Source organism: Scleropages formosus, chromosome 20 (genome assembly GCF_900964775.1).
Source record: "Scleropages formosus chromosome 20, fSclFor1.1, whole genome shotgun sequence".
In the NCBI taxonomy this organism is placed as follows: domain Eukaryota; kingdom Metazoa; phylum Chordata; class Actinopteri; order Osteoglossiformes; family Osteoglossidae; genus Scleropages; species Scleropages formosus.
Window position 1 is genome coordinate 21626893 of NC_041825.1, and position 24893 is coordinate 21651785.

At 43.4% G+C, this 24893-nt stretch overlaps 2 protein-coding genes and 1 pseudogene across 3 annotated transcripts; 2 read left to right on the top strand and 1 right to left on the bottom strand.

Moving 5' to 3' along the window:
* The first annotated feature begins 673 nt into the window (after positions 1-673).
* Positions 674-11051, top strand: LOC108939817 (calponin-1-like). Its single transcript, XM_018761447.2, has 7 exons — positions 674-860; positions 5998-6119; positions 6646-6712; positions 7294-7431; positions 7801-7917; positions 8899-9045; positions 9488-11051. Exons 1-7 carry the CDS (start codon positions 801-803, stop codon positions 9731-9733), a joined length of 897 nt encoding a protein of 298 aa, XP_018616963.1. The 5' UTR covers positions 674-800; the 3' UTR covers positions 9734-11051.
* An 882-nt stretch (positions 11052-11933) lies between these two features.
* On the bottom strand, positions 11934-15538 carry LOC108939943 (transcription elongation factor 1 homolog). 2 transcript variants are annotated; one of them, XM_018761636.2, is made up of 4 exons: positions 15372-15538; positions 14145-14265; positions 13976-14046; positions 11934-12853 (listed from the first exon to the last, which is right to left on the bottom strand). In XM_018761636.2, exons 2-4 carry the CDS (start codon positions 14258-14260, stop codon positions 12789-12791), a joined length of 252 nt encoding a protein of 83 aa, XP_018617152.1. In that variant the 5' UTR covers positions 14261-14265; positions 15372-15538; the 3' UTR covers positions 11934-12788. The 2 variants fall into 2 exon arrangements, with proteins under 2 accessions (XP_018617152.1, XP_018617153.1); XM_018761637.2 differs by lacking the exon at positions 15372-15538 and adding an exon at positions 14405-14925.
* A 3255-nt stretch (positions 15539-18793) lies between these two features.
* Positions 18794-22773, top strand: LOC108939881 (mitochondrial cardiolipin hydrolase-like; annotated as a pseudogene).
* Positions 22774-24893: the final 2120 nt, after the last annotated feature.

Sequence of the window (24893 nt, forward strand, 5' to 3'; positions counted from 1 at the left end):
CCAAAAAGAAAGAACGACGGGCAGCGTGGTGGCGTAGCGGGTAGTGCAGTCCGAATCCGACCCAATCTGTGTGTGCATGTTCTGCTGGTGTCTGCGTGGGTTTCTTCAGGCTGCTCTGGTTTCCTCCCACTGTCCAAAAACAGAGTTCAGGTAAATTGAACACTATAAATTGCCCTGTGTGTGTGTGGCTACCCTGCGATGGACTGGCGTCCCATCCAGGGCATATATCTCAAGCCCTGAGCCCAGTGACTCCGGAATAGGCTCTGCACTGCTGCGACTCTGGCAAGGACAAGCGGTTAATATGAATGACTGCTAAATACTAGAAATAATTTACCCTTTTATGTGAGGAACTTGTTTATGTACCTGTATAATTATCCCCAGTCATATTGTAATATATTATCATTTAAATTCTTTAGCCACTACTTTAAATTTGACACTAATCAATAAAAACAAGCACAATTGTTTTCTGGGAGTGAATATTACAGAAAGTGCCGAACTGAAACATATTAAAAAAAAGAAAAGTTGTGCTCACATAAATTACAACTGAGTACCACAATTCCATTTCCCTCGACGCCATCCAGATGACGTCACGAAGAGAGCGCGACCTCGTCCCGATTGGCTGGCTGACATGACCAATCACAGCGTGCACTGAGCACGCTCACGCGGTGAGAGTTTTAAAGAAATTCTGAGGGGCGACACCGAGTTGCCCGCGAGCACAGCGACGTACGCGTTCGCACGTTCAAGGAAAGAACACCTTTTTCATTTGCACCTGTATCGACCGAGAGTTGTTAGGAGCCAGAATGAGCAGCCACTTTAGCAAGGGACCAACGTTCGGGCTGTCAGCTGAGGTCAAGAACAAGGTAGAACCAGGTTTTACTCTGTCACAACAGCACTCTCTGCAGCGCGTCACCGTCAGTCAGTCGGCGAGATGTGTAGCGGTGTCTGTCTGTGTTGTTTCATTGTCCTCTTTACATCTCTTACTCTACTGTATGTAATTTATTTATTTATTGTGTGTGTGGCATTTATTTATTTATTTATTTATTTATTTAGTGTGTGCGTTATTTATTTATTTATTTATTTATTTATTTAAATGGAGGACAAAGTTTTGATAGACAGAAGCAGCAAAAGAGCAACATCTGAGGATGAAATGGTGCATTAGGAGCTGTCAGTGTCAGCCTGCCACAATTAAGAAGTTTTCCTTTCAAGTAAGGGGGGAGAGGGGGCAGTACTAGCTGGGTTGGTCAGTGTTGTTCTTCTCTTGGGGGGGGTGCAGTGGGTTGGACCGAGTCCTCCTCTCCGGTGGGTCTGGGGTTCGAGTCCCGCTTGGGGTGCCTTGCGACGGATTGGTGTCCCGTCCTGGGTGTGTCCCCTCCCCCTCCGGCCTTACGCTCTGTGTTGCCGGGTTAGGCTCCGGCTCCCCCGCGACCCCGTATGGGACAAGCGGTTTAGACTCTGTGTTTGTGTGTGTGTGTGTGTGTGTGTGTGTGTGTTCTTCTCTTCGATAGACAGCGAAGCAGTGAACATGTCTGGATCACACTGGACCTCAGTTGTTGCTATGTGCACTGTGGACCACATGCCGTGGTCCTGGAGACACGGGTAGACAGGTAGACTTTGACCTCTGATGTCATTTGTGCAGTTTTGTTTAACATTTACTGTAAAACCACATAATAAGTGATGTTATTAAATGCTGTTGTTAAGTTGGCCCATCTCTGGATGAAACTGACAAGTGCTGTATACAGAAACTGCACATCGCTCACTATAGTTAGAAGTGAACTGTATCGGTTAGCGGTGCTAAATATAATTGCATGTGCCTTTACACGATATACTGGTTTAATTTTTTTCTTTTGTTTTTTTAGTGTAGTGATTCATTAGGCAGTACGACAGTAATAAATGGCAACATTTATGCAGTGTAATATCGTAGTAACCTTGTGAACTGTGGCCAGAATGATACTGATTGCTTATGTTTTTCTAACTCCTCTGTTTTTGCTGTCGTTTCTTTTCTCTCATGTCATTACTTTCACGTGATACTGCTCTTCTTGCCCTACATTTTCAGTGTAGTTTTGTGGAACGGAACGGAACGAGCTTTATTGCCAAGTATGTTCACACATACAAAGAATTTGTCTTGGTGACAGAAACTTCCACAGCACAGACAGAATGACGGTAACAAGACACAGATGAGAAGATAGAATATGTGAATAAAGGATGAAAAATGTATAAAGTACACAATATACAAAAAATAGTCACTAGACATAATATGTATGTTCTATACAAGTGCAAGGGAATGTGAGTAAATGTGATAAATAGATATAATTATAAATATAAATAGCATTGTGTATTGCACTGGTTTATTCTCTAGGGGGGATTTAGCTGTTCATGAGGTAGATGGCCTGAGGAAAGAAACTTTTCTTGTGCCTGGCCTGTCCTGGTGCTCAGTGCTCTGTAGCGCCGGCCAGATGGCAAAGGTTCGAAGAGGAAGTGGCCTGGATGCACTCTATTCTAACTGTATCAGCTGGTCCAGAGTTTACTGCTCCTCCAGAATTTCTTGCGACCCCAGAACTGACAGCGACAGTATGATGAACGCCTAGAGGATGGTAATCTCATCGCCTGAGCCATTGTAGCTCGCATCCGGTGAAAGTGAGACTCGGAAACAGTGTCAAGGCCAAGGAAAGAAAAGTAGGAATACGAACGCAGAGCGCAGCCGCCTGCTGGCGTGTCTGGCGGGGAGCGTGTGCAGGCCGTAGGCGTTTCCTGCCAAACGGTCCAGCCAGCTGTAAAAGGACAGACTTCACAAAGCCCATACCACAGATAGGAATGGTGTGAATGAGCAGTTTCTCCCAAGTTTGGTGTGTTTTAAGGCCACTGGTCTGCAGTACTTGTTTGTGTTGGCTGGTCCTTCTCTCTTTCTGTTGGGCAAATGAGGGAATATTTAAAGGACAAGGGGGAGGAAGAGATTGAGAAGTAGACTACCGTCTTGGAATGTGAAATATGGTGGTGTTCTTCCCATCAGCCAGAATGGGAATAGGTGGGAATCCTCACTGAAATTTCGCATGGTTTCCCTTGTTATGTCTTCTCTTTTGTGTACACTATGGTAATTTAGGAGCTGCCTTTTTCCAAAAAATGACTGGCACTTTCATCACATGAGTATACCTGTTCCTCACATAATGGGGTTAAATTTGTTCTGGAAACCCATCAGTTAGGCCAATTCCCATTGTGAGGGGGATCAAATTACCACTTTTTCTCACGGAATAATTTTTTTTTTTTTTTTTTTTTTGTCCTGGATGAAAAACCTGTAACCTGAAGTTATTTAAAATAAAATTTAAAGGTATTTTTATGGCTCATAATTAGAACACCAACATATTTTATGCTATTTCTAACAAAAATATTATTTCTAGCTTCCCTTTTTGGCTATACTTTCATGAATTATTTTAATTTGTTAGTTAATTCATAATGAATACCCACTTGTCCAAGCAGAGTCTTGCAAATCTGGAGTCTGTCCAGGAAGCACAAGGCAGGACACATCAAGGATGAAGACACTTTGACAATTTGGGTCCTAGATGCCTACTACACCTAGTGAAAGTGATAGTTTCCTGAGAAACCCGTCATGAGATTAATTCTCATAACTCAAAGGTAATTACCTTTACTTTCAATGGTAAACAATGGTGTTCCTGAGCCCTAAAACTATGCTGTATTGATGAGTGACTCTGTAAGTAGTGTATCTAGCAGTGTAAGTCACCTTGGTGAATAAGGTGTGCAGGCTAATAACACTACATAGTATCCATTGGAAGTCACTTTGTAGAAAAGCATCTGTTAAATAAATAGAAATGTAAATGTATACTAGCACCCATTTAGACTTAAATATCTCCAATTTCTATAAAAATGGGCCCAATTATTCCTGTAATTACCATTATAGTTATCATGACAAGGTTGTTTCCCTTAATTAATTGCTCTGTAACACTGTATGGCTGTTTACCTGCTCTTGTTCAGCTCTTTCATAGCTCTTATGTACAGCAGACTTTAGGCTGATAATACATACAGTATATATGATACTCTGTGTTAATGCATTAATTTAATGTAAAAAAAAAGATCAGTAAAGACAAAAGGAATCAATGAAAATGTTAAAAATGAATTCACCAAACAGGTTGACAGGGTGTTTCACAGCATCTGAGATGTGTGATCGGACATATGTTCGATCCCTGCTCCTTGTGTCTGAAGTGTGCATGTTCTCACCATGTTCGAGTGGGTTTCTTCCCACAGTCCAGTGATATGGAAATTGCTTTGCTACATGACTACATGTAAATGTCTTGTGTTGCTCAGCATTTGGGACGTGTGCAAAATCTGTCCTTGAGAAACAAATATCCTGTAGGGTTATAAATCGTCCATACATCCATATACTACACATATATATATTATATGAAATCTATATAGTATAAATCCCATAAAGTTGAACTGTCATTCAAATGGTTGTATCATAAGGTGTGACTATATGTCTTTCGCTCTACAAAGCAATGTCGTCTGTGATGTGGTGTCGTGTTTAAAAATTAGCCTGCTATATGAATAGGTAAATGATTGTAAGTAGCTTAACAATTTGCATCACTTTGGAGGAAAAGTGTCAGGTATCATGATGGTTATTACTATTATTGCACTGAAGATGCCTTTTCAGTTGTGATATAGCATGAGACATAATTGGCATTAAATAAAACCCCAGTTGGTATGGTGGCGCAGCAGGTTTGGCTGGGTCCTGCTCTCTGGCAGGTCTGGGGTTTGAGTCCTGCTTGGGGCACCTAGCGACAGACTGACATCCCGTCCTGGGTGTGTCCCCTCCTCCTCCGGCCTTGCGCCCAGTGTTGCCGGGTTAGGCTCCGGTTTGTTGCAACCCCGCTGGGGATGAGTGATTTCAGCGTGTGTCTGTGTGTGTAAAATCCCACTTCTGACAGTAAAAGGACTGTAAGTGCAGTTGTACTGAATAATAAGCCTGCTGTGTGTAAAACAAGTATATATTGTCATTGAGCTATTGTCGTGGTTTCTCATTGTACAGAAACCTGGAGCTGAGTTTAATGCAAAAAGGAGGTCACTTACATAGAGTCACAGTTAATGTATTACTTGGGGTCTGCAAATAAACAAGCACATGTATGGAAAGTTCTCATGTTCAGGCTGCAGGGCACAGGTTGGAAGTCTTCAGTCTTTCTGAGATATTGTGCTTCTTGAGCTTTTTTTGACAATGAATGGGTTTCTCTAATTTGTGTAGTTTCCCTGCATATTAAATGTTAATGAACCCCCAGGTTCAAAATGAGTATTTTCACGAATGTGTCTTTACCAGTAGGGTTCGTTCTTTGTCTTCTGCAGAGCTCTTAGTCATGCCAAGTAGCGTGGTGGTAAATGGAGTAGTAAAAGCAATGGGTCATACCTCTGTAGATGCATTTCACAGGAACTGATACCATCACAGAGCAGCATCAGTCTCCTGAAGCTTGTGGATCCAAAACAGGACACACTGGCTTTCTGGCTATAATATACATTTGTGTTTTTACTCTGATTCTAAGATCTTTGGTATGATCTTGGTATGAAGGTCTTCCGTCAGCATCGTCCCTGAACGGAAGACCATGTGAAATGATTAACTATATTAGACTGAACTAAGGAGTTTCCTTGCACACCTAACTGAACAAGCCCAAGAGCAGGTCTTCATCTGCACACACATTAGCAGTGGATATTGGCCTAAACAATGAAGGCTTCTAACTGCTGGCACTACAGAAGTATATTGGGTGGTTTCTATGAAGAGATACAGAAAATGCTAAAAAAAAAAAAAAGATGCCAGGTTTTGCAGAAACAGTAAAGTCACCACATATTTTCATACGGCTTCTCCTAAATACTCTTCAAATTGTAATCACTGCCAGTCAATGCAGTGTAGGAGGTTCCAGCCGGAGTCTCCCTCAGTGCGACTGCAGAAATCAACAGAAATGTAACCATGTCAGTTCCGCTGTGAAAAGTGGCCTCTCCCCTCAGCTGGCCCAGAAGTACGACCCGCAGAAGGAGGAGGAACTACGACTCTGGATCCTGGAAGTCACGGGTCACAGCATCCCGGACAACTTCATGGAGCGTCTGAAGGATGGAGTCATCCTGTGCGAGTGAGTGATTAGCTGTTCACTTGTCAAAGCCAGATTTTGAGTTTGTTCTCTGGAACTAGTGAGGTGTTGCCCACTCAGCAAAAGACCAAGTGGAAAAGGTAAGTGATTGACTCAGTAAAGTCCTTATGGGTTATGCTACGATCCTCCGCTACACTTGGTTGTTTCCGTCCGCATTTGCCATACAAGGTAATATATTTGACTTAATAATATGCTGCAAGTTTTGGAGAAGATGTTAGAAACTCCGTAAGTAAAGGACAGAGGATTTTCTCCAGGACTGTCAGACCCTATTACCCAAAAAAGGATACACTGCGGCCGACAACATCTGGGATTGCGGACAAAGACGTGCCAAAAAGTGGCAACTTGGCACATCTTTGTCCGCGATCCCAGAAGATGTCAGTCACTGGCAGTGACATCACAACAGTCAGCTACACTCAATGGTTGATAGTTAAATACATCAGAAAGGTCCTTCTTGCTGGTACGTGTGTGCTATATCCTGCATGTATTTTTGTTCTGTTTGATGTGGTAGACTGATCAACAAGCTCCAGCCTGGATCTGTGAAGAAGATCAACAACTCCGCACAGAATTGGCACCAGGTAACCATACCCAGTCTCAACAAGGAAGTGCCATCCGAAACAATCAAGTGACATAAACACCCAGCGTGTCCTTTTAAGACCGTAGCTCTTGTAAGATTTCCGTCTGTGCTGCTGCCGACTCTTAATTCTTGTTGTTGGCAGGGATTACGTATACATTTACATTCCATGTCACTGACGATTAGTTAAATTGGGTTCATCCTTGTGTGCGTGCGTGCAGTTGGCTTCCTGGGGAAAATGATTAGAAACTCTGCTGACTTTTTGGCTTTTGTGCTTCATTGTTGTGAACCTTACACTGTTTGAAATAACAAAGTTACAGAGCAGATCCTGAACACATAAAACCGAGCCAGGATTTCAAATCTATGGCACCAGCAGCATTGCCGTTTATATTTCATCTGATGAAAATCCAGAACATAAAAGGTTTTGCTTCACATTATGTGCACGTGAGGAAAATGCTTCTGGAGCTGTTGCTTGTTCCTGTGTATAATATATTTCCAGTCTAAATAGCTGGCTGTGCCACTTACACTTCTTGAAATTCATTTTGGTGATCTCCTCTAGTTTGAAGCTATTTATTGTATTTTCAGCTGGAAAATATTGGCAATTTCGTCAGAGCCATTACAGACTATGGGCTGAAGCCTCATGATATCTTTGAAGCAAACGATCTGTTTGAGAACATCAACCACACCCAAGTTCAGAGCACACTCATCACTTTGGCTGGACTGGTAAGCGCTGGGTTGACTGATGTACACAGTATATCAATGAAGTATCTTGGTAGAATTTGAATTTGTAACTTATGTTTTGGCATAGTTACGGTATTTTGTATTTTCTGTATGACAGTGTTTAATCTTAATTAATCTGCTCAGGGAAAGGAGAACAAAATGACTTTGAATACATTTGAAATATGGGAGTTTTGTTCTAAAAATGTTTGTTTCTGTGTAGTAAACTGAATGATCCAAGGTACTCTTAAACAAGGAATGAAACTGTTCATCTGCATCACGAAGCCACTTGGGCCTTGAGTCCATACTGACTCGTTGGGGTTTGGACCTGAAAATGCATCTCGTGTGCTTGAACTTCCCCACCTTCCTCTGTAGGCGAAGACTAAAGGGTTCCACACAAAGTATGACATCGGGGTGAAGTACGCTGAGAAACAGCAGAGGCGCTTCAACCCACAGAAGATGAAAGAGGGCCGTAATATTATTGGGCTGCAGGTTTGGAAAAAAAAACATTGTCCTGCCGTGTCTCCGCATGGCTTTGTCTGATTGTTTCAAGACCTGTTAAACTCGCTTCTATTATGATGGTCTGTTACCCTTTAAAGAAGTACTCTTGACTTTATGTTATTTAAAATTTATGATTAAATGGAATAAATCTGAAGTAAACTAACATTTTAGTGATAGGAACAGATATAACACTAATGGTGCTTTAATATATGGTACACAGTAAGTTCTAAGACTGGCCACTGCGTGGCACTGTTATGCTGTTTCGTGTAGCATGCATACAGCGATGGGTTTGAAACAAAGCATCATCACACAGTGGCCACTTTTAGAAATTATAGACTGCACCACAGATAACCTTTCCAGCCTGGATAGAAAAGAGTAGTGAGATTGCCCTTTTATTCTTTCACCTGTGGTTCCTGCAACACAGGTATTTGATATGAATGTCATATTTTCCATTAAGCTAAAACAAGCAACTAAAACTTTTCGATACTTTTCAAATCCATGTATCGCACTTAGATTGCAAGATGTAAACATAGTTATAGTTTCAGCTCCCATTAAAGTCATCACCAATGATCAGGAAGCAATGAGGTTCCTAGCCCCTTCTAGTTTTCAGAATTTCTTACACAGACTATTAGGCATTTTAAGATGCTTTCCAAAATTAGATGCAAAACCTTTCACGTTTAAAGCTCTTTCCAGTTTGTGGGTGATGAGTAAATATTAATTTTAGCTTACCATAATGCAATTTTTTTTGGTTTCCCCAATTTTTTTCTGTAAGTTGACAATGTGGTTTCCTTCTTTCAACCCAGATGGACTGGCAAATACTGCCATCTGTTGTCAGATATAGAGAAATTTTCAAAGACTATTAGTATTGTTTATTGCATGGTTAAGAAATGCATACTTCTAAATTACAGACATTATAGCTTGAGATCACAATCTACTGCTTTAATTTAGTAAATTTTAAACTGCTCATTTCAGATGGGGACCAACAAGTTTGCCAGCCAGAAAGGCATGACATCATATGGCACAAGACGTCACCTCTATGATCCCAAGACGGGCATGGATAAGCCTGTGGACCAGTCAACCATTAGCCTGCAGATGGGCACCAATAAAGGGGCCAGTCAAGTGAGAGCATTTTCTTTTTACTGTAGCAAACTTGAAGCATATTGGTCACTTTATAAAAGAAAACCATTTACTGCTAGCCCAGGTCTTTCTGCACTGGTGTTGATGTGCAGGGAATTCCTCATCTGACCTGTGATGAAATTCAGTAGTTTTGTCCTCACTTTTAATTTTACTGCTTTAAGCCCAAAACCTTTCCATGATTCTGTTCAGTCCTGATCAAACAAACAAGGCCTTGGCAACCTTCTTTTGGTCTCTGTGAGGAAAGTTTCAACACATATCTCTCAACAAAATTTGTAAAAATCAGTGCACTGTGTAGTGCTCATGGGTTCCCATAGGCTCTCTGTGTATCACCTGTGCTGGGACAGATGTACAGAAATTAAGCAAACATGTCTTTTAGTTTTTGAAGTGTGACAGTGTGCGCATGTGTCATTTCTCCCCTTCCAAGTCGGGCATGACCGCTCCTGGCACGAAGAGACAGATCTTTGACAAGAAGGTGGACCTAGAGCCATGCGACATGTCCACAGTGTCCCTGCAGATGGGCACCAACAAGGTGGCGTCACAGACAGGCATGACCGTTTACGGTCTCCCGCGCCAGATCTATGACAGCAAGTACTGCATGAGTCCTGATGGCTATATTAACAACGGGGAGGACGGGGAGATGTACGCTTACGATGGCTACGACAACTACTAGGAAAGACGAGAACCTGTGAGATCCTCCCAAACGTCTGTCAACTGTCACTCTTGCTGTCCTGTGTTTGTGTTGATTGTTTCTTAGTCGTTTCAAAATTCTTCCCTCAAGTTTCTGTCTGCTGTTGTCACCTGAAATATTTTGTCAAAGAACTTTTTAAATTCCCTCCCCTTACATCCATCCCTCCATTCCACAATTTTTATATTACAACTACAGCCTACAAAGAATGTCATCACTCAGTCTATTTACTGCAATGCCTATTTACTGCAGTGCTTTATTTATATGTATTATACATTATCAGTTTTGATACCAAAGACACTTTTTTTTTTTTTGTTCTTTCCTCCTAAAGGCAATGGGCAACTGCCAGGTAAATGTATATAAAAATGGCTCATTTTGTCCAGGCTGCAAGTTTCTCCATGGCTTCCTCTTTTGATGATTGACGTCTGTGTAAAAATGGACTGACATTTTGGAGGGAAGAGCCGCAGCCTTTTGGCACTGGGGGTTCATGGTCACAGTGAATTTACAGTGGAGATGGAGCACATAAGTTGAAGGGACCTGGTCATTGTCTGCCAGCCTGGAGTTTGGAGGATCAAGCAGATCCCTTTGTCAGTGTCTAAAATTTCTGTTTTCAAAATGTTTTAGTTTCTGTTTTTTCACAGTGCAATATATTTCTTTGCTCCCCCCCATGCTGTTGTTGTGTGTTTTTTTTTTTTTTTTTTTTTTTTTAACAGTTAATGTAACATTAACTGGGCAGTATAACATCACTTGCAGCCAGTCATTTTATACAAATTTTTATGACAAGCCTTTTTAATTCAATGTTTTGCTTTATGTTAAGCAGATTCTGTATCACACAAACTATGTTTAATAAGGTAAATCTTTGAGAAGATATTTAGAGCATTGCAGAAATGTACCATTTTGGATTTGTTTCTACATAAATATTGGTACAACAAAAGTGGATGGCGAAAGTTAATTCAACTGAAGTAATTTCTGTAAGAGAGTTTTGCATTTAAAATTCTATTTGTGTGCAGAATAAGCTTCCCGCATGCTGTTTTTACGATACTGACTATAGTGAACAGGCAAGTTTGTTGGGAAAGTCGGAGGAACGTTCATAGTCCTTCCTTAAATACGGACTATGAAGCTGAAGGCCATGTAAGGTGGTGATATAGAACCCTAGAAAAATAGCGAAGAAGCCTGCAGAGCACTGTTCTCCCGTGGCCTTTCTGCTTCATATTTATACAGTCAGTGGACACTTCTCGAAAGTGACTTACAATTTTAAGCTACCTGCAGTTATTGATACAGCCGAGTAATTTTTACTGGAGTAATTAAGGGCAAGTACCTTACATAAGGGTACTACAGCAGCAGGCAGGATTTAAACCTACACATCTTAGAATCCTGGTTCTCAAGGTAGCAGCTACCCCAAGTGTGTTGAAGTGTGCAGCAAGTGTACCATGTGACTGCCCATCCTCACCTACTGTTCATGTGATACTAAGGAATGTCTGTGGTAGAAAGTGGAATAAAGGATAAATGGTCTACTGTATGTATGTAGCCTTCACCTTTGCAGCTGGAAATTGACTGAATAAAATAAAAAGTTGAGTAGCTGTTTAATGAATAGAAAACTTTTCCAATGTTTCCTTTTTTTTTCTTTAAAAGAGACACAATGGGCCATGTTAAACAATTAACCTGCCTTTGTATTTGAACAGGTATAACCTTTTCACATTTACTGATTTGTCAGATGCCTTTTCTCCCAAGTGACAAATTCAAAGTTTAATATAGCAACTGCTAATAAATAACTGAGCATCTATTAAAGCAAGTGCTACAAAAGTAGTGTACACATTAAATTTTACTTTTATTACAAAATATACACAATAAAGCAACTACTGTACCTTCACTGTACCCTTCCTGAAGACAGCAGGCTAGTGAAGCACTGCGGTGATGAGAAGTTTATTCCACCACCCTGGGGGCATTCTTAGTCAGCTGGACAATTTGATGGTACAGGCCAAAAGATCATACAAGAAGAAACTGGACTAACAAGAAACCATGAGTATGTAAGCAGTGACATAACCAGAATTCATTCACAAAATATTACAAGAATATGCAATGAGGCCCTCTAGCTAAAAGCTGAGGAAATGCCTTTGTATTGGCTTCCCTTTCTTGTATACAAGATCGAGGGACATGTGTCAAGACTGACACGTTACACTCAACAATGAATTCCTTGCAGAAGTTTAAGTCCCAAAATAAAGTTTATAATTGACACTTTTCTTAAATGACATGTACCACTTCAGTTCTGCTCCCCACACAGTTTGCTTTATTACAAAAGGTTGGAAAGAATATTTGTAGGAAAAGATGTCCTTTTAAAAGCAATGCGAAGTGGTTTGGGTTCCTTAGTGAGCTTTGAAAGTAGAACACAAAAGCTTCAGCGGAAAGGGCTGAACACGATAAGCTTCACCATAGGCGTACTTTCAGATGTGAAACATATGCACCTTTTATATAGAGAAGCATCCAAGGAAAAAAAAAAAAAAAAAAAATCAGGAGATTCAAATGTTGAAGTTCATTAAAAATTATTTCTACTGTGACAGCCAAATTATTAAAGATAAACCAAACCTTTATTTGTCTCCAAAGTCCAAACCAGGAAGAGTTACTATGACAAAAGGAGGATGCTGAAGGACTGTGGTCTTATCCCGAAAACTGCCACATTTTGGCAACTATGTCTTAATTCTGTGTGAAATTTTTTTTTGCACAAAAAACCTTTTCACATCCATCATTTTTTCACATTTCTTGTTTGCAGTGTGAACATCACTCCACACTGAGTAACATCAATTTTATAGACCATATCCTTCTGATGACCTACTTTGCAGTAGAACAGGACTATTCAACTCACAGAATCAAAGGGTCCACTCCCATAGGATTTTTGTTTTGATCAGACTACAACTACTTGATAGAATCATCTTACCACCTTAACCGAACCCAGTGAAGTCCGTTTCTAACCTACTGGTGGATTAAGCAGAGCTGGATCCAGTCCGTCTGGACTGTGAGTCTAACAGCCCTGTTGTAGGAGTCGCTACTGATTCGCTGCTTCACAAGCATCTATCCAGTCACTATAGACATCTACTGGTTCTGAAAGATCTGAGGAGGAATATTAAGGAAACAACTTCTCAGGATCAAAACTGGTGAACAATATTGTCAGTATACTTAACAATTCTATCAGAGTAACTACAGCAACAGCAACCCCAGACTCACTGAGTAAGTCACATGCACCTTCAGTATTCTTGAACTATAAAGGTTAGTGCTATCAAAAATTCAACTCTCAGTGACTACTCTCATGGTCTTCATTATAGAGGAGGGTACAGCTGTGGTTAACCACTGCATCAATCCTGATGTCGCTGGACTGAATATGTGGAGAACATGCAAACTCTCAGTCAGATATGAACCTCATACAGCTGAACCACTCTGGAATACCTGCATTATACACTGTACCACTACTTAACTACAGACTCATTTTTAAATACCCCATAACTAAGATGGAAGTGCTTTATGAAATGCCCACCAGGTTATTTTTAAATTTGCCAAAGAGTTTAAGCCAAAAGCTGTGATCGAAATTGTGTTACCTATTCTAGCATACAACCTTCAAATTTTTGCGGGAACTTTTCTGGCTGATCTAAAAGTACTACTTCATATCCCACATCAATGATTCTTGAAAAGATAAGTAATTACTGCAACCAGCTCCACTGATAGAACAAGTTTCCAGCACTAGTAAGAAGTGCTGAGCCATGTCTATTATGGCTAAGCAAGTTAGACACTAACTTTTCATAGTCTAACAAATCAAAGTTCAAACACAGCACGCGGTTCTACCTGCACTTGTATAATACCAAAAAATGTCAAAGTGGGGTCAGCACAGTACTGTAGCAGGTAGCACTGGTGCCTCACTGAGCAAGGGCTTTGCGTGAGGTCTCCAGTTCTCACCACTTGTGACTCAGGTGGATTGATGACTCTAAATTTCCCATACTGGGTTAGTGTGTGTACATGTACACATGTATGTGTGAAAGAAAGAGTATGTAACTCCCCTGTGATAGACTGATGTCCCCTGCAGGGACTATCTTGCCTCACACCATATGCCTCCACGATAGGCTCCAGATCATGCAGACCCTGAATCAGGACAAGTGATTATTGATGATAAACCGATGGATCTGAAAACCAAAGAGGCCAGCACAAGTATCCAGACAAAGTTTCTTGGCTGAAGAAGGATACAGGTGATGGGAGTCTGGAACTCCTCTAGACATACCGTGCAGGAGATGATGCCCGTGTTCCTGCTGCGTTCCCTGGGGAAGCAAACACACAGGTAAATATGTCAGAAATGTAGGACATTCCCGGAACAGCGAACACCACATAGGTGAGGATTATACTCGTGTCCTGGTACATTTTCACATCGCAGGATTTCTCGTGGTTGCAGAAGGGGCACGTGAACTGTGTGTCCAGGTTGCCCGTCAGCTTCTTCTTTGGAGGTGGCTTTCTCTTCGATTTGCGGCGACCCATGTTCTCTGCAGAACAACAATAAAACACAGCCAGGGCTCAGGTAATGGTGTCCTTTACAACAAAAAAATTGTCACAACAGCTTACACAAAGAGAATTCTTTAAACACTGGCATTTTACTGTACGACTGGGACCAGACACTCTTACCAGGTGTTTAGTGACAGAAGTATTGGTGTTGTTGCATCAGTGGTGTCAACCTGACTAATTCAAGCGTATTAGTAACACGCTGAAAACAAAACCAAATTCCATCACACTGACAATCCGACACAGTCGCAACAATTGCTTGCGGTAAATCTAGCATCGCAACAGAAACAGCACACTCAGTACTATTATTACTTGATTTAGCTGAGACCTTTCTCCAAGCAACTCACAACATTACCTACACGTTGCACAGCTGGGTGGGCAATTTGGGGTAAGTGCCTTCAGGGTACTACACATGGTGTGGGGATCAGACATTCGTTAGGTATGTAACACAGTGCCCTAACGGCATAGCCTCCATGTACACATCGGAGAAGATGCACCCTGCCTCGATCCTGCTTCTTCCCGGATAGACTCTGGACCTCCAGGACCCAGCACCGGACAAGCAGCAGGTACTAATACGTACGGGCAGCCGGTAGCATACTGGTTAGAGCTACTTCTGACCCAAAGGTTGCAGGTTCGAATCCCACCTCCAGCTGTAGTACCCTTGAGCACCGTTACCTCTACATTGCTGCAGTAAAAACACCTGGCTGTGTATAAATGGGTAAACAATAGCAAACGGATTAACACACATTGTAAATGATGGAGAAAAGCATCAGCTAAACTGGGAAAAAAAAAATGTAAATGATAACGAACCACTGAAAAAAGAAAGATATGATGATTAGAACACAGTCCTCTAAGAAATACAATCATGCTGGTGTTCTTGCCGTGTAATACCATTTCCTGGTGAGGTGACATGATTAACTTGGGGAACTGATTATTTTGGCCATGACTCATGAGTAATCTCCTCACAACGGGAATTCGCGTAAGAAAGCGATGCCTGGCTGGGACTGCGAGCTCTTAGCCACCTACTAGCTTTTGCCGAAACTACCCTACTGGGTAACTAACAGTAACCAAACAGGAGCTTGTAACTTACACTTTTGGTAAATGACACAACCGGAAGGGCGCGCGAAGATTCAGAAACGCAAACGCAGGTCCGCCACTAAATAAAATCTTTTACAAAACCGCTTCATAAATCTGATACTTATCTACCCGCTCAACAAAACACGAAGCAGTGCAGCATGACTCAAATGACCTCGTACCCGGATGTTGTACCACAACCTTCAACGTGATTGGATAGAAGCCTCGAAATGACCCTTCAACTATCACCTGGCAAACCAAGTAGGTTGATCCTGGTTGGTTGTAGCAATATCCTTGATATGATTGGATGACAGTTTCAGTGTGGCTCGTTCGAGTTGCACATGGCGGTAAAGTTAGGGTGAATCGTGCTATTGGATGTGTGTTAGTATCGCACTTCAGCGCGGTTTTGCAGCTCGTTTTACTGAAGGTGAATAGATGAAGATTTAAACGTTTAAAAAATACTAAAATATGTGAAGATATTACATAGGTCTCAGGTTTGAACCCTTATCTTACAGATGTACTCCTGGGTGTGTAGGTCTTTACTTTGAATGAGTAAGAATACCTTGCGATAAGTGGAAGTCCCGGTAAAGTTCCTATGTGACACTCAAAAATGCCCTGAATAAAAAAGGGATAAGAAAAATAAATGCTCGTTGTAGTGGTTTTGGGAAATTATTCTTTATTTAGCTGACTCTCTTAGTCAACCCCCACCTCCTTGTGGTAGAGAGTCGGGCAACCATGCACCATGTGCCATAGGCTAACAGGGGCTCTGCACATCCAGAGGACTAATCATTCTCTAGAGGTAACCTTCACGATTCCCAGAACTGTAAAATGTGAACAAGTCTTGTCCTCTGGCAAGACTGAAGGAACCATGGGAAAAACACCCGATTCATCTTTATACGAATTCTAACAATGTGCTGCCAGATCTTTAAAGTCCAAGGCCAGACGGTTGCTCCATGTCCGCCGGCAACACCCGGAAGAAAACAAGCTGAAAATGATAGCACAATGGGTGTGAAATTCAATACCACATGATAATCTAAGTCCTGCTTTTCAATCTTTACATAGGCACATATCCATATTGGATATAGAAGAAACAGCTAAGGATGTCGACCGATGTATCAAACAGCTGCTCGATACCCTGCTGCCCCCAAGGAAACGTAAAGGAGACGAGAGGAGGAAGATGGATCCATCAATAGGGAAATCGAACAAGGAGAAAGGCACAGATGTAACAACAACTAGAAGAGTCCTCAGGTGTATTCAATATGCAAGAATCCAAAATCTGTATAAGAAGAACAGGAAGAAGACTACAGACCTTATCCTACCAGGCGAATGGGATAAGGAGATGGTCACCACAGTATCGGGCAAAGACAAACTTAGATACTGGAGAGGAGTACTAGGGGAAAGTAAAACCAATGACCCAAGGCCCCCGGTGAAATTAGGAACAGCATACTACGATATGCTGAACCCTACCACCGTAGAAGAGGTAGGAGCAATGCTCAAGAGCCTATGTTACAACAAGGCTCCTGGCCCAGACGGACTACTTAATAAATCGATTAGAGCCATAAATGTTTACAACCTGTGCCTACTGTTCAATGGAATACTAGTGTCGGGGGCAGTTCCTGAAAATTTTAAACTTAGCAGGACAACATTGATCCCGAAAACATCGACACCAAGGGATGCGATAGAATTTAGACCTATTTCTGTAGGGGATGTGCTGGGTAGATTGTACCATAAAATTTTAGCAAGGCATATGTCCACATACATACAACTGAACATGGTACCAAAGGGTTTTCCCAACACAGATGGCTGCAATGCTAATATTATGATCATTAGCACCATCATAGATGATGCCAAGAAGACTTACCAAGACCTAGCGATTTGTTTCATTGACCTACGAAAAGCATTTGACTCCGTAGCCCATGAGTCCATAATTAGAGGTGCCATAGCTGCAGGAGTACCAGAATATATTTGCTGGTACTTACAACAATACTACTCGTCTGGAACAGCTGAGCTTCTTGGTCAAAAGATCCGGATAGCAAACGGAGTTAGACAAGGTGAGCCGCTAAGTCCCCTGTTGTTTAACTGCGTGTTAGACGAATCAATCGAGAAGGTCCACCGCCTTAACGTGGTTACAGGCTAAAAAACTATAAGTTAAAGCATTGGCCTTCGCGGATGATATGAAACTCATAGCAGGCACAGAGATGGGACTTCGGAAACAACTTAACACACTGCTAGAATGCTTGGCGCTCTCCGACTTAACACCAAATGCCAAAAATGTGCCAGGATCATTGGAAATCCAAGGAATAAAACTTGGCATTGCAGCCCGAAGACTTTAGCATGCATAGGGCAGGACCAGGTACCAGCTATAGACATCATGGGCACCTACAAATACTTAGGGATACATTTTAGTGCTTGTAGCACGCTGGAGCAGTCTGAAGAGGGGGCGGAGCCAGGGACGGGCCAGCAGCAGCTGAAACTAATTAACGCCTCTATTTCTTTCCTTGTTCCGGCCAGTGAGAGGGAGAGAGACTGAGGAGCCGACGACGGAAATGGCTCCAAGACATCAGCGATCCTGACCACAACACCGACCCCGACCGCAACCCCACACATCGAGTTCCCCCATGATCTACCCGTTCCCTGTCCCCCCGTTCCCCCCTCTGTCTGCTTCCCCGCACGACCCTGAATAAAAGCCCCCTTTTCTCATGAACTCTCCTTGTCTCTGCCGACGCTTCTTTGCTACAGTACCCAAGGTAGGCAATCCTCAAATCAAGAGGCCCTAAACATCATGTTGCATAACATGAAGAAAGCCCTGTTAAAACCACAACAGACAATGTTCCTGCTAAGAAACTACGTAGTACCCAGAGTCCAGTATCAACTGGTGCTCATAAGAGTCACTGTGAAGACATTAAACAAACTGGACATCATCAGAGGCTTTACAAGAGCTGCGCTGAGGCTACCCCACGACACCCCAAAAGGATTCTTCCACAGTAACATCATGGATGGGGGACTAGGTGTGCCTAACCAGCGAACACAGGTCCCATACCTCAGACACAGTAGAATGCTGAACCTGACGAGGATCCTGGAAGAGGACGCTTATAACATCACTAATACAAACAGATTTACCTCTCAGCTAGAAAAGGACGTGCAGTTAATGAAGCGAGGGGGGATTATCATAGACAAAAAAGCATTCTACAGGAGCTACTGGGCAGAAGAACTACACACCAGTCGGGATAGTATAGGCCTTAAAAACACAAACCAATGCCCTCTGTTGCCAGCTTCTGGGTTGGAGACAGGACAACCTTATTATCTACATCAAACTACATCAAAGCTATAAAGATAAGAGGCAACCTGTCCAAGACAAAAGAAAGAAGTCTACGAGGCTGGGGACAAGTACCTAAATGCAGCGAGGGCTGTAACGCCACAGAGAGCCTTGGCCATATCATGCAATCCTCCAGTAGAGTGCATGACAAATGGGTTGCAAGACACAACAAGGCTAATAAGATGCTGACGGATCTCATTACTGCAAGGGGATACCAGGTCATCCAGGAACCGAGATTAAAAACCAGTGAAGGTACCAGAATTCCTGATTTAATTTGCTATAACACCAAACAACTGTTTACCATAGATGCAACTATAACAGCAGATGCCAACTTAGGTGACACCTTGACCAAGGCCTACAATGAGAAAAGGACTAAATATGGAAGACCACAGATCAAAACGACAAACTGGAGGTGCATGTAGGAGCACTTGTGTTCGATTGGAGAGGTGCGTTAAGCAAAAAGAGCATTGACCTCCTAAATGGAGAGGCTGACTTAACAAAGGAGAACGTATACTTTCTCGGAGTCAAAGCTTTGGAGGGAAGTGTTGTAACGGTGGACACTTTTAACCAAAGAACAACCAGGAACAGGATGAAAGATAAGACGGCACAAAAGCATATCAAAGACTAATGATGGCAATGATCTAAACCCTTTGGGAGGTCATCACCGGAAGGAAGAGAGGCTCAACCAACTTTTTGCGTGCCGCCCGCGCCTGATACAGTCGAAATTTTGTCCAGTCGGGCTGGGGTTTTAGCTGGTAAGAGTCCGACAGTACCCGGGTTTGCTTTTTCCGGGTCTCCATGAGGATTTCCCAAGCCTTGGCTTGGCCAAAAAACAAATATGTGACACTCCAAAACGCCCTGGATAAAAAAGGGGTCAGAAAAATAAATGCTCGTTGTAGTGGTTTTGGGAAATTATTCTTTATTTAGCTGATGCCCTTGTCCAACAAGCAACTTGAAGTGTTAATACTACATTTTTTCTTTCCCTCCCATATTTTTTTGAAAATATACAACAAAGTCAATGCAAAAGTATAATATAAAAGCCAGTCGTATGATTGGTAAGTTTTGAAGGAAAATGTTTGTGCGACACACTTTATTATTGTACATGGAAGTCGTGTCTAACACGCATGTGCACCTTTCCACCTCTAGGGGGCGGAACTCGGACATCCATCGTTGAACACGCTGAACTGGCAACTTGCTTTAGATTTGTGCGCATTAATACCACAAATTACTACTCCAGGTTGGTGTTGCTCAATAGTCATGTGTATGGTCACATCCAGGTCGGTGTAGCTCAGTGCTCATGTATGGTCATGTCCCCCACAAGCGTCACCTGCGTTGAGCATCTGTTTGCATCCAGAACGGACCTCCCTCTGTAACAGACCTACATTTCTCTTGTTTGTTTTTTTTTTTAATTATTAATATTCCTAGATTTAGGGGGTTTGGCTGGTGGCAGCTGTGTGGAAGGTCTGGGGTTCGAGTTCTGCTTAGAGTGCCCTGCAATGGACTGGCATCCCATCTGGGGTGTACTCCCCCACCCCCGCGCCCTGTGCCTCCGGGATAGGCTCCAGCTCACCACAACCCCGCTCAGGATAAGTGGTTGTTGACATTCGTTGGTTGGTTTGTTATCCCTAGATGATTCAGCTGGTTAGAAAGTAACAAAAGTGTGTGTCCCACAGACATCAATACACTGACAGTCGTACTCTGTACCCTCATTTGTCACTGTGTGTTCATTAGTCACATCAAGCTGCGCTTTGGTTCAGTTTAAGGTGTAGTGGCGGATGGTGTGTAGAAGTTCCCAGCTCCACCCTCTTATTTGCCGTCGCCCGGGGAGCGTCTCGTGATGGCTATCACTGTAAACACGGAGCAGTTGGAACATTCACGTCTCTGTCCGTGAGTGTTCAGTCATACACACGTGCGCGCACTCGTTGTGCCCAGTTGTCCTTCTTTGTACTAACAGTAGCCGACGCCTTTGGATGCTTTGCTGCAATTAGTGTGTGTGTTGTGCTTGCTGGAGCAGCATGTATTTAAACTGTGTACATTGTGTGTGTTCTGTGTCCAGTGTCCTGAACGTTACCAGAGTAGCGCTGTTGTAAAATGTCAATTCACATGTGAGCGACACTTTTCTCCACAGCAACTTACACTGTTCAGTGTCTTACGCTTATTTACCCGTTTATACAGCTGAGTCATTTCACTGAAGCAATTTACGGTAAGTACCTTGCTCAAGGGTACTCCAGCTGAGGGGGGATTCAAACCCATGACCTTTAGGTTCAAAGGCAGCGGTTCTAACCACTACACAAGCAGCTCACTGTTTTAGTGGTGGGTAAATGCACATGATGAGAGCCACACTTACGAGCAGAAATTGAGTGCGTTACTACGATGGGAAGAACATTGACTGCTTTGTATCTTCTCTCTTTGATCTCGTTTTACCCCCCAGGGACTCTGCTCTCCACACCGGCCTACAAGAAGAGGAAGGGCAACAGGAGGGAACATACCGTGATAAAGAGGTGAAGCAGGACTGGACACAGCGCTGTTGGAGTGGAACCATTGGCTGTAATGTTCACTCTGCTGTGATCCAAACCCCCCCCCCAAGTGCTGTCTTGTATCCTCCTCCATGCAGGTCCTGCCCCTGCTCTCTGCCGCACGGCCTGGAGACGTCCTTCACGAGACTCATGCGGCACCTTCTGTCCGCTACATCATCCCTCGACCTGTGTGTGTTCGCCTTCTCGAACCAGAAGCACCGTGCTGCTGCTACTGCAGAGTGGGGGGTGGCCGTGAGCATCCTCACCAACAAGAACTACGTCTTCATCAGTGGCTTCCAGATTGGCGCCCTCCGCAGGGCAGGTGCTGTGCTGCTCTTCTCATCATTACCGGGTTTTGCCTCTGTTGTTTACCTTACTGTTATTTCTTTTGCATGGTGCTGCTGAGAGCTGTGCGCTACGTGGGGGGTTGGGGGGGCAGCTTTTTGCAGTTGACAGTCGAACCATAGACTCCCTGTGGCGAGTGGCTTTCATTGTGGGAGAGCAGGTGAGTGAAGCGCGATGTCCCGGGTCAGTCCTCAGTCGGGCCCTGAAAGAGAGACGAAGGCTGAAGTTACCACAGTAAAATAAGTGTTTTGCGGAGCTCTGCACAGCAGGGCACCCGCAGTGCGTCGTGAAGGTGCTGCACCGGTGGGATCAGAGCCCAGTTCTGTCCCTCAAATGCAACGTAAAGCTCTTGGGGGTGCGATCTCTCTCGAGGGGCAGTGCGGCACTGCGCTGCATGATGTGTTTCAGTGGTGTATTGTGGTGTAAGTGTTTCTACAGCTTGAGGCACCTGGAAGATTACGAGACATTTTTGTTACGAGGGCGAAAACTGACAGTCGGCTGTTTGCAGCGCTCATCGGGGTCGCTGCCCTGTTACTGTGTGCGCGCTGGCCGAACGTTGTGTGACGGGGTACTGTACCAATCATCTTCACACCCCCCCATTCATATGAAGGAGCCTTTGCTGGCAGATCCCTGGAAGCAGAAGGAGCAGTAAACCAAATTATGCAGACGTTGACAAAGGGAGAAAGTGATGGGATGTTGGATCGCGTCCCCTTTCCAAAACTCACTTTCTAATTAAAGCTTCAGCATCAGCGCTAATGGGAAGATGCCCAGCACACACGGCGCTCATTACCTGGGAGGATGGGAAAGACGGTGGTAGCAGGGTACACACACACACACACACACACACACACACGCACACACACACACACACAATGTGTAGTAAGATAAAGTCTTTCTAAGGGCAGAGTGAAGCACAGTTTGCTCTTCTTACCTCTGTATCTCTGTGTGGTATTTTGATATCTTCTGCCCCCAGCGCCCACAGCCCCATCTCCTACTTCCTATGTCACAGGAACCTGTGTGCGGCATGAGATGGGGCAGCATACGTGCATCACAAGTTTTGTGTGGTGGACAGCCAGCTGGTCATCGCCAGCTCGCTCAATTGGACCATAACAGCATTCCAGAGCAACAGGGAGAACGTTCTGGTAACGGAGGAACCCGATCTAGTTCGCTGTTTTATCCAGGAGTTCGAGCAGCTGTGGGAGGCGTACGACCCCTCGCGATACCTCTCCAGCCTCACCTAAATGTGTACAAACACTGCTCCATTGACATACTTTGTTATACTTTGTAGCAGCTCACTTGGCATATCTTGTCATATTAATTTATCATCTCATCCATTTGCATTTCATGTGTGTGGCAAGTACTGCATACAGAGCAGTAGTTCTGTACATGTATTTTTAGCTTGGACATTCAAAGAAGGAATAAATATGGATGAGCATAATGGATGCAAGTGATATCGATCTCAGTACTGTACTGTGAAAGTGCAAGAGAAAACAGGAAGGAGGGTGGGAGGGAGAGCCAGGGTGCGATGCAGAGTGATGTGTGACAGACTGGTGTGGAGATTTAAAAAAAAAAAAAAAAAAACTTCTGTAGGGGCCTGTGGTAAAAGTGAGATGTAATACCCATGATGCAGCAGTTTGGCAGAGCTCCCTTACACTGCCTAGAGCTGCACATTTACTACAAAAATTACAAGATTCATGAACGAAGCTCAGGTGGCAGGGAGCAGAGACTGCGACGCATCTCTCAAGAGTCCCTTTTCTCCCACAGGCAGAATAGGAGTGGAGCGGAGAGGAGCCACGCTCAGAAAGGGTACAAATCATGGTATAAAGGGGGAATAGCAGTGCACATGTCTCTGCTGTAATGACAGGACGCACTGCAGGAGGAAACTGCTGTGCAGCTCTCCAGTTCCGTGTGTAGCAGCGCTTTAGCTGCTTATATGTTATATTTTTTGTTGCACTGCCTAATAAGCAACAGAATGATAATAATAATTCTTTCATTCATTGTCAGTCACTGCTTGTCCAGCGCGCAGTCACAGTGGTCCAGAGCCTTTCCTGGAATCACACGGGATACACCCTGGACAGGATGCCTGTCCACTGTAGGGCAGTCACACGCAGAGTGTGTATTTCATGTCATGATTGTCCAAGAATCTTTAGGGGACAGAATAAAGGTACTAGGTGGCACAGCAGGTAGCGCTGGTGCCTTAAATTTCCTATGTTTGGACATATATATATAGAGTTTACATGTTCTCATTTCTTCTGGGTGCTCTGGTTTCTTTTCACAGCTAAAGATGTGTTTCAGGTGAATTGGTGACTCAAAATGACTGTTACCGTTGTGTCCGGTCACGGGACAGAGGCGACCACAGCAGGACTTTTCTACTGAAAAGAGTTTATATCATAAACCAAAAGAACTGAAACAGCCCCTCTGGGCAAAAGGCAAGAACCCAACAAAAAACAGGACTGAAACCCCTTCTCCAGCACCACCCTTCCAGCCAGTTCTTCTCCAAAACAAGTGAGTCCTCAGGCCTGCTCCTCTTATTCCGTCCTTCCTCATTAGATCTGATCGCATCCAGCCAGCTATCATCATTCGCTGAGTGGCGGCTCTGTGAGAGCTGTCAATCTCTCAGCTCCTGCCTCCTGCCTTGGTTTGCACCACCCACAAGCTCACTGTGTGTGTGTGTGTGAGTGATTGAATGAGTATGTGTGACTTGGGATAGGCTCCAGACCACCATGACCTTGTATGGGAAAAGCGGTTGCTGATGATGGATGCATGAAGAAAGTAGCTGGTTTACTGACAGTCTGAACCGGTCGAATGAGTACAGGATGATGGCGTCTCATTTCCTAGAAAGCCGTGTTGCTCCTTGCCGTTGACAGCCGATGCCTAGATCCTCGGGTATTTTACAGCACGCGTTCTAGCAGCGGAACGAGTGAAGGTAAACAAAAAGACAGAGTAAAAGTACAGTAATGCTTAACTCCGTCCCGCTCACCTGGCGTCCTTGATCCAGAGCTCAGGTGGGTTCATCAGCCATCAGGGCTGCAGTTTAAACTGAACAGAAGCAGGACACACTTCTGTCCAAAATGAAGCGGTACAGTATGCGGGGCAAAAAAGTTTACTCAGAACCATCATTAATGAGAATGTTCTATCGGTGCAATAAAAACTGTTTCAGAAAATATAAAAACAATGAAAAATTGTGCTTTTGAAGCATTTTTCCAGATACAGCAGTCACTTCTTTTGTACCTGCTACTTTCCATGTTTGCTGGTGTATATTTTTACAGTATATTTTAATTCAGCGGGATACTTAAGGGCCAATAATTTATGCAATTTATTGAAGTTTTCAGCGTGGATCCTTAACCACCCCACTATGGCC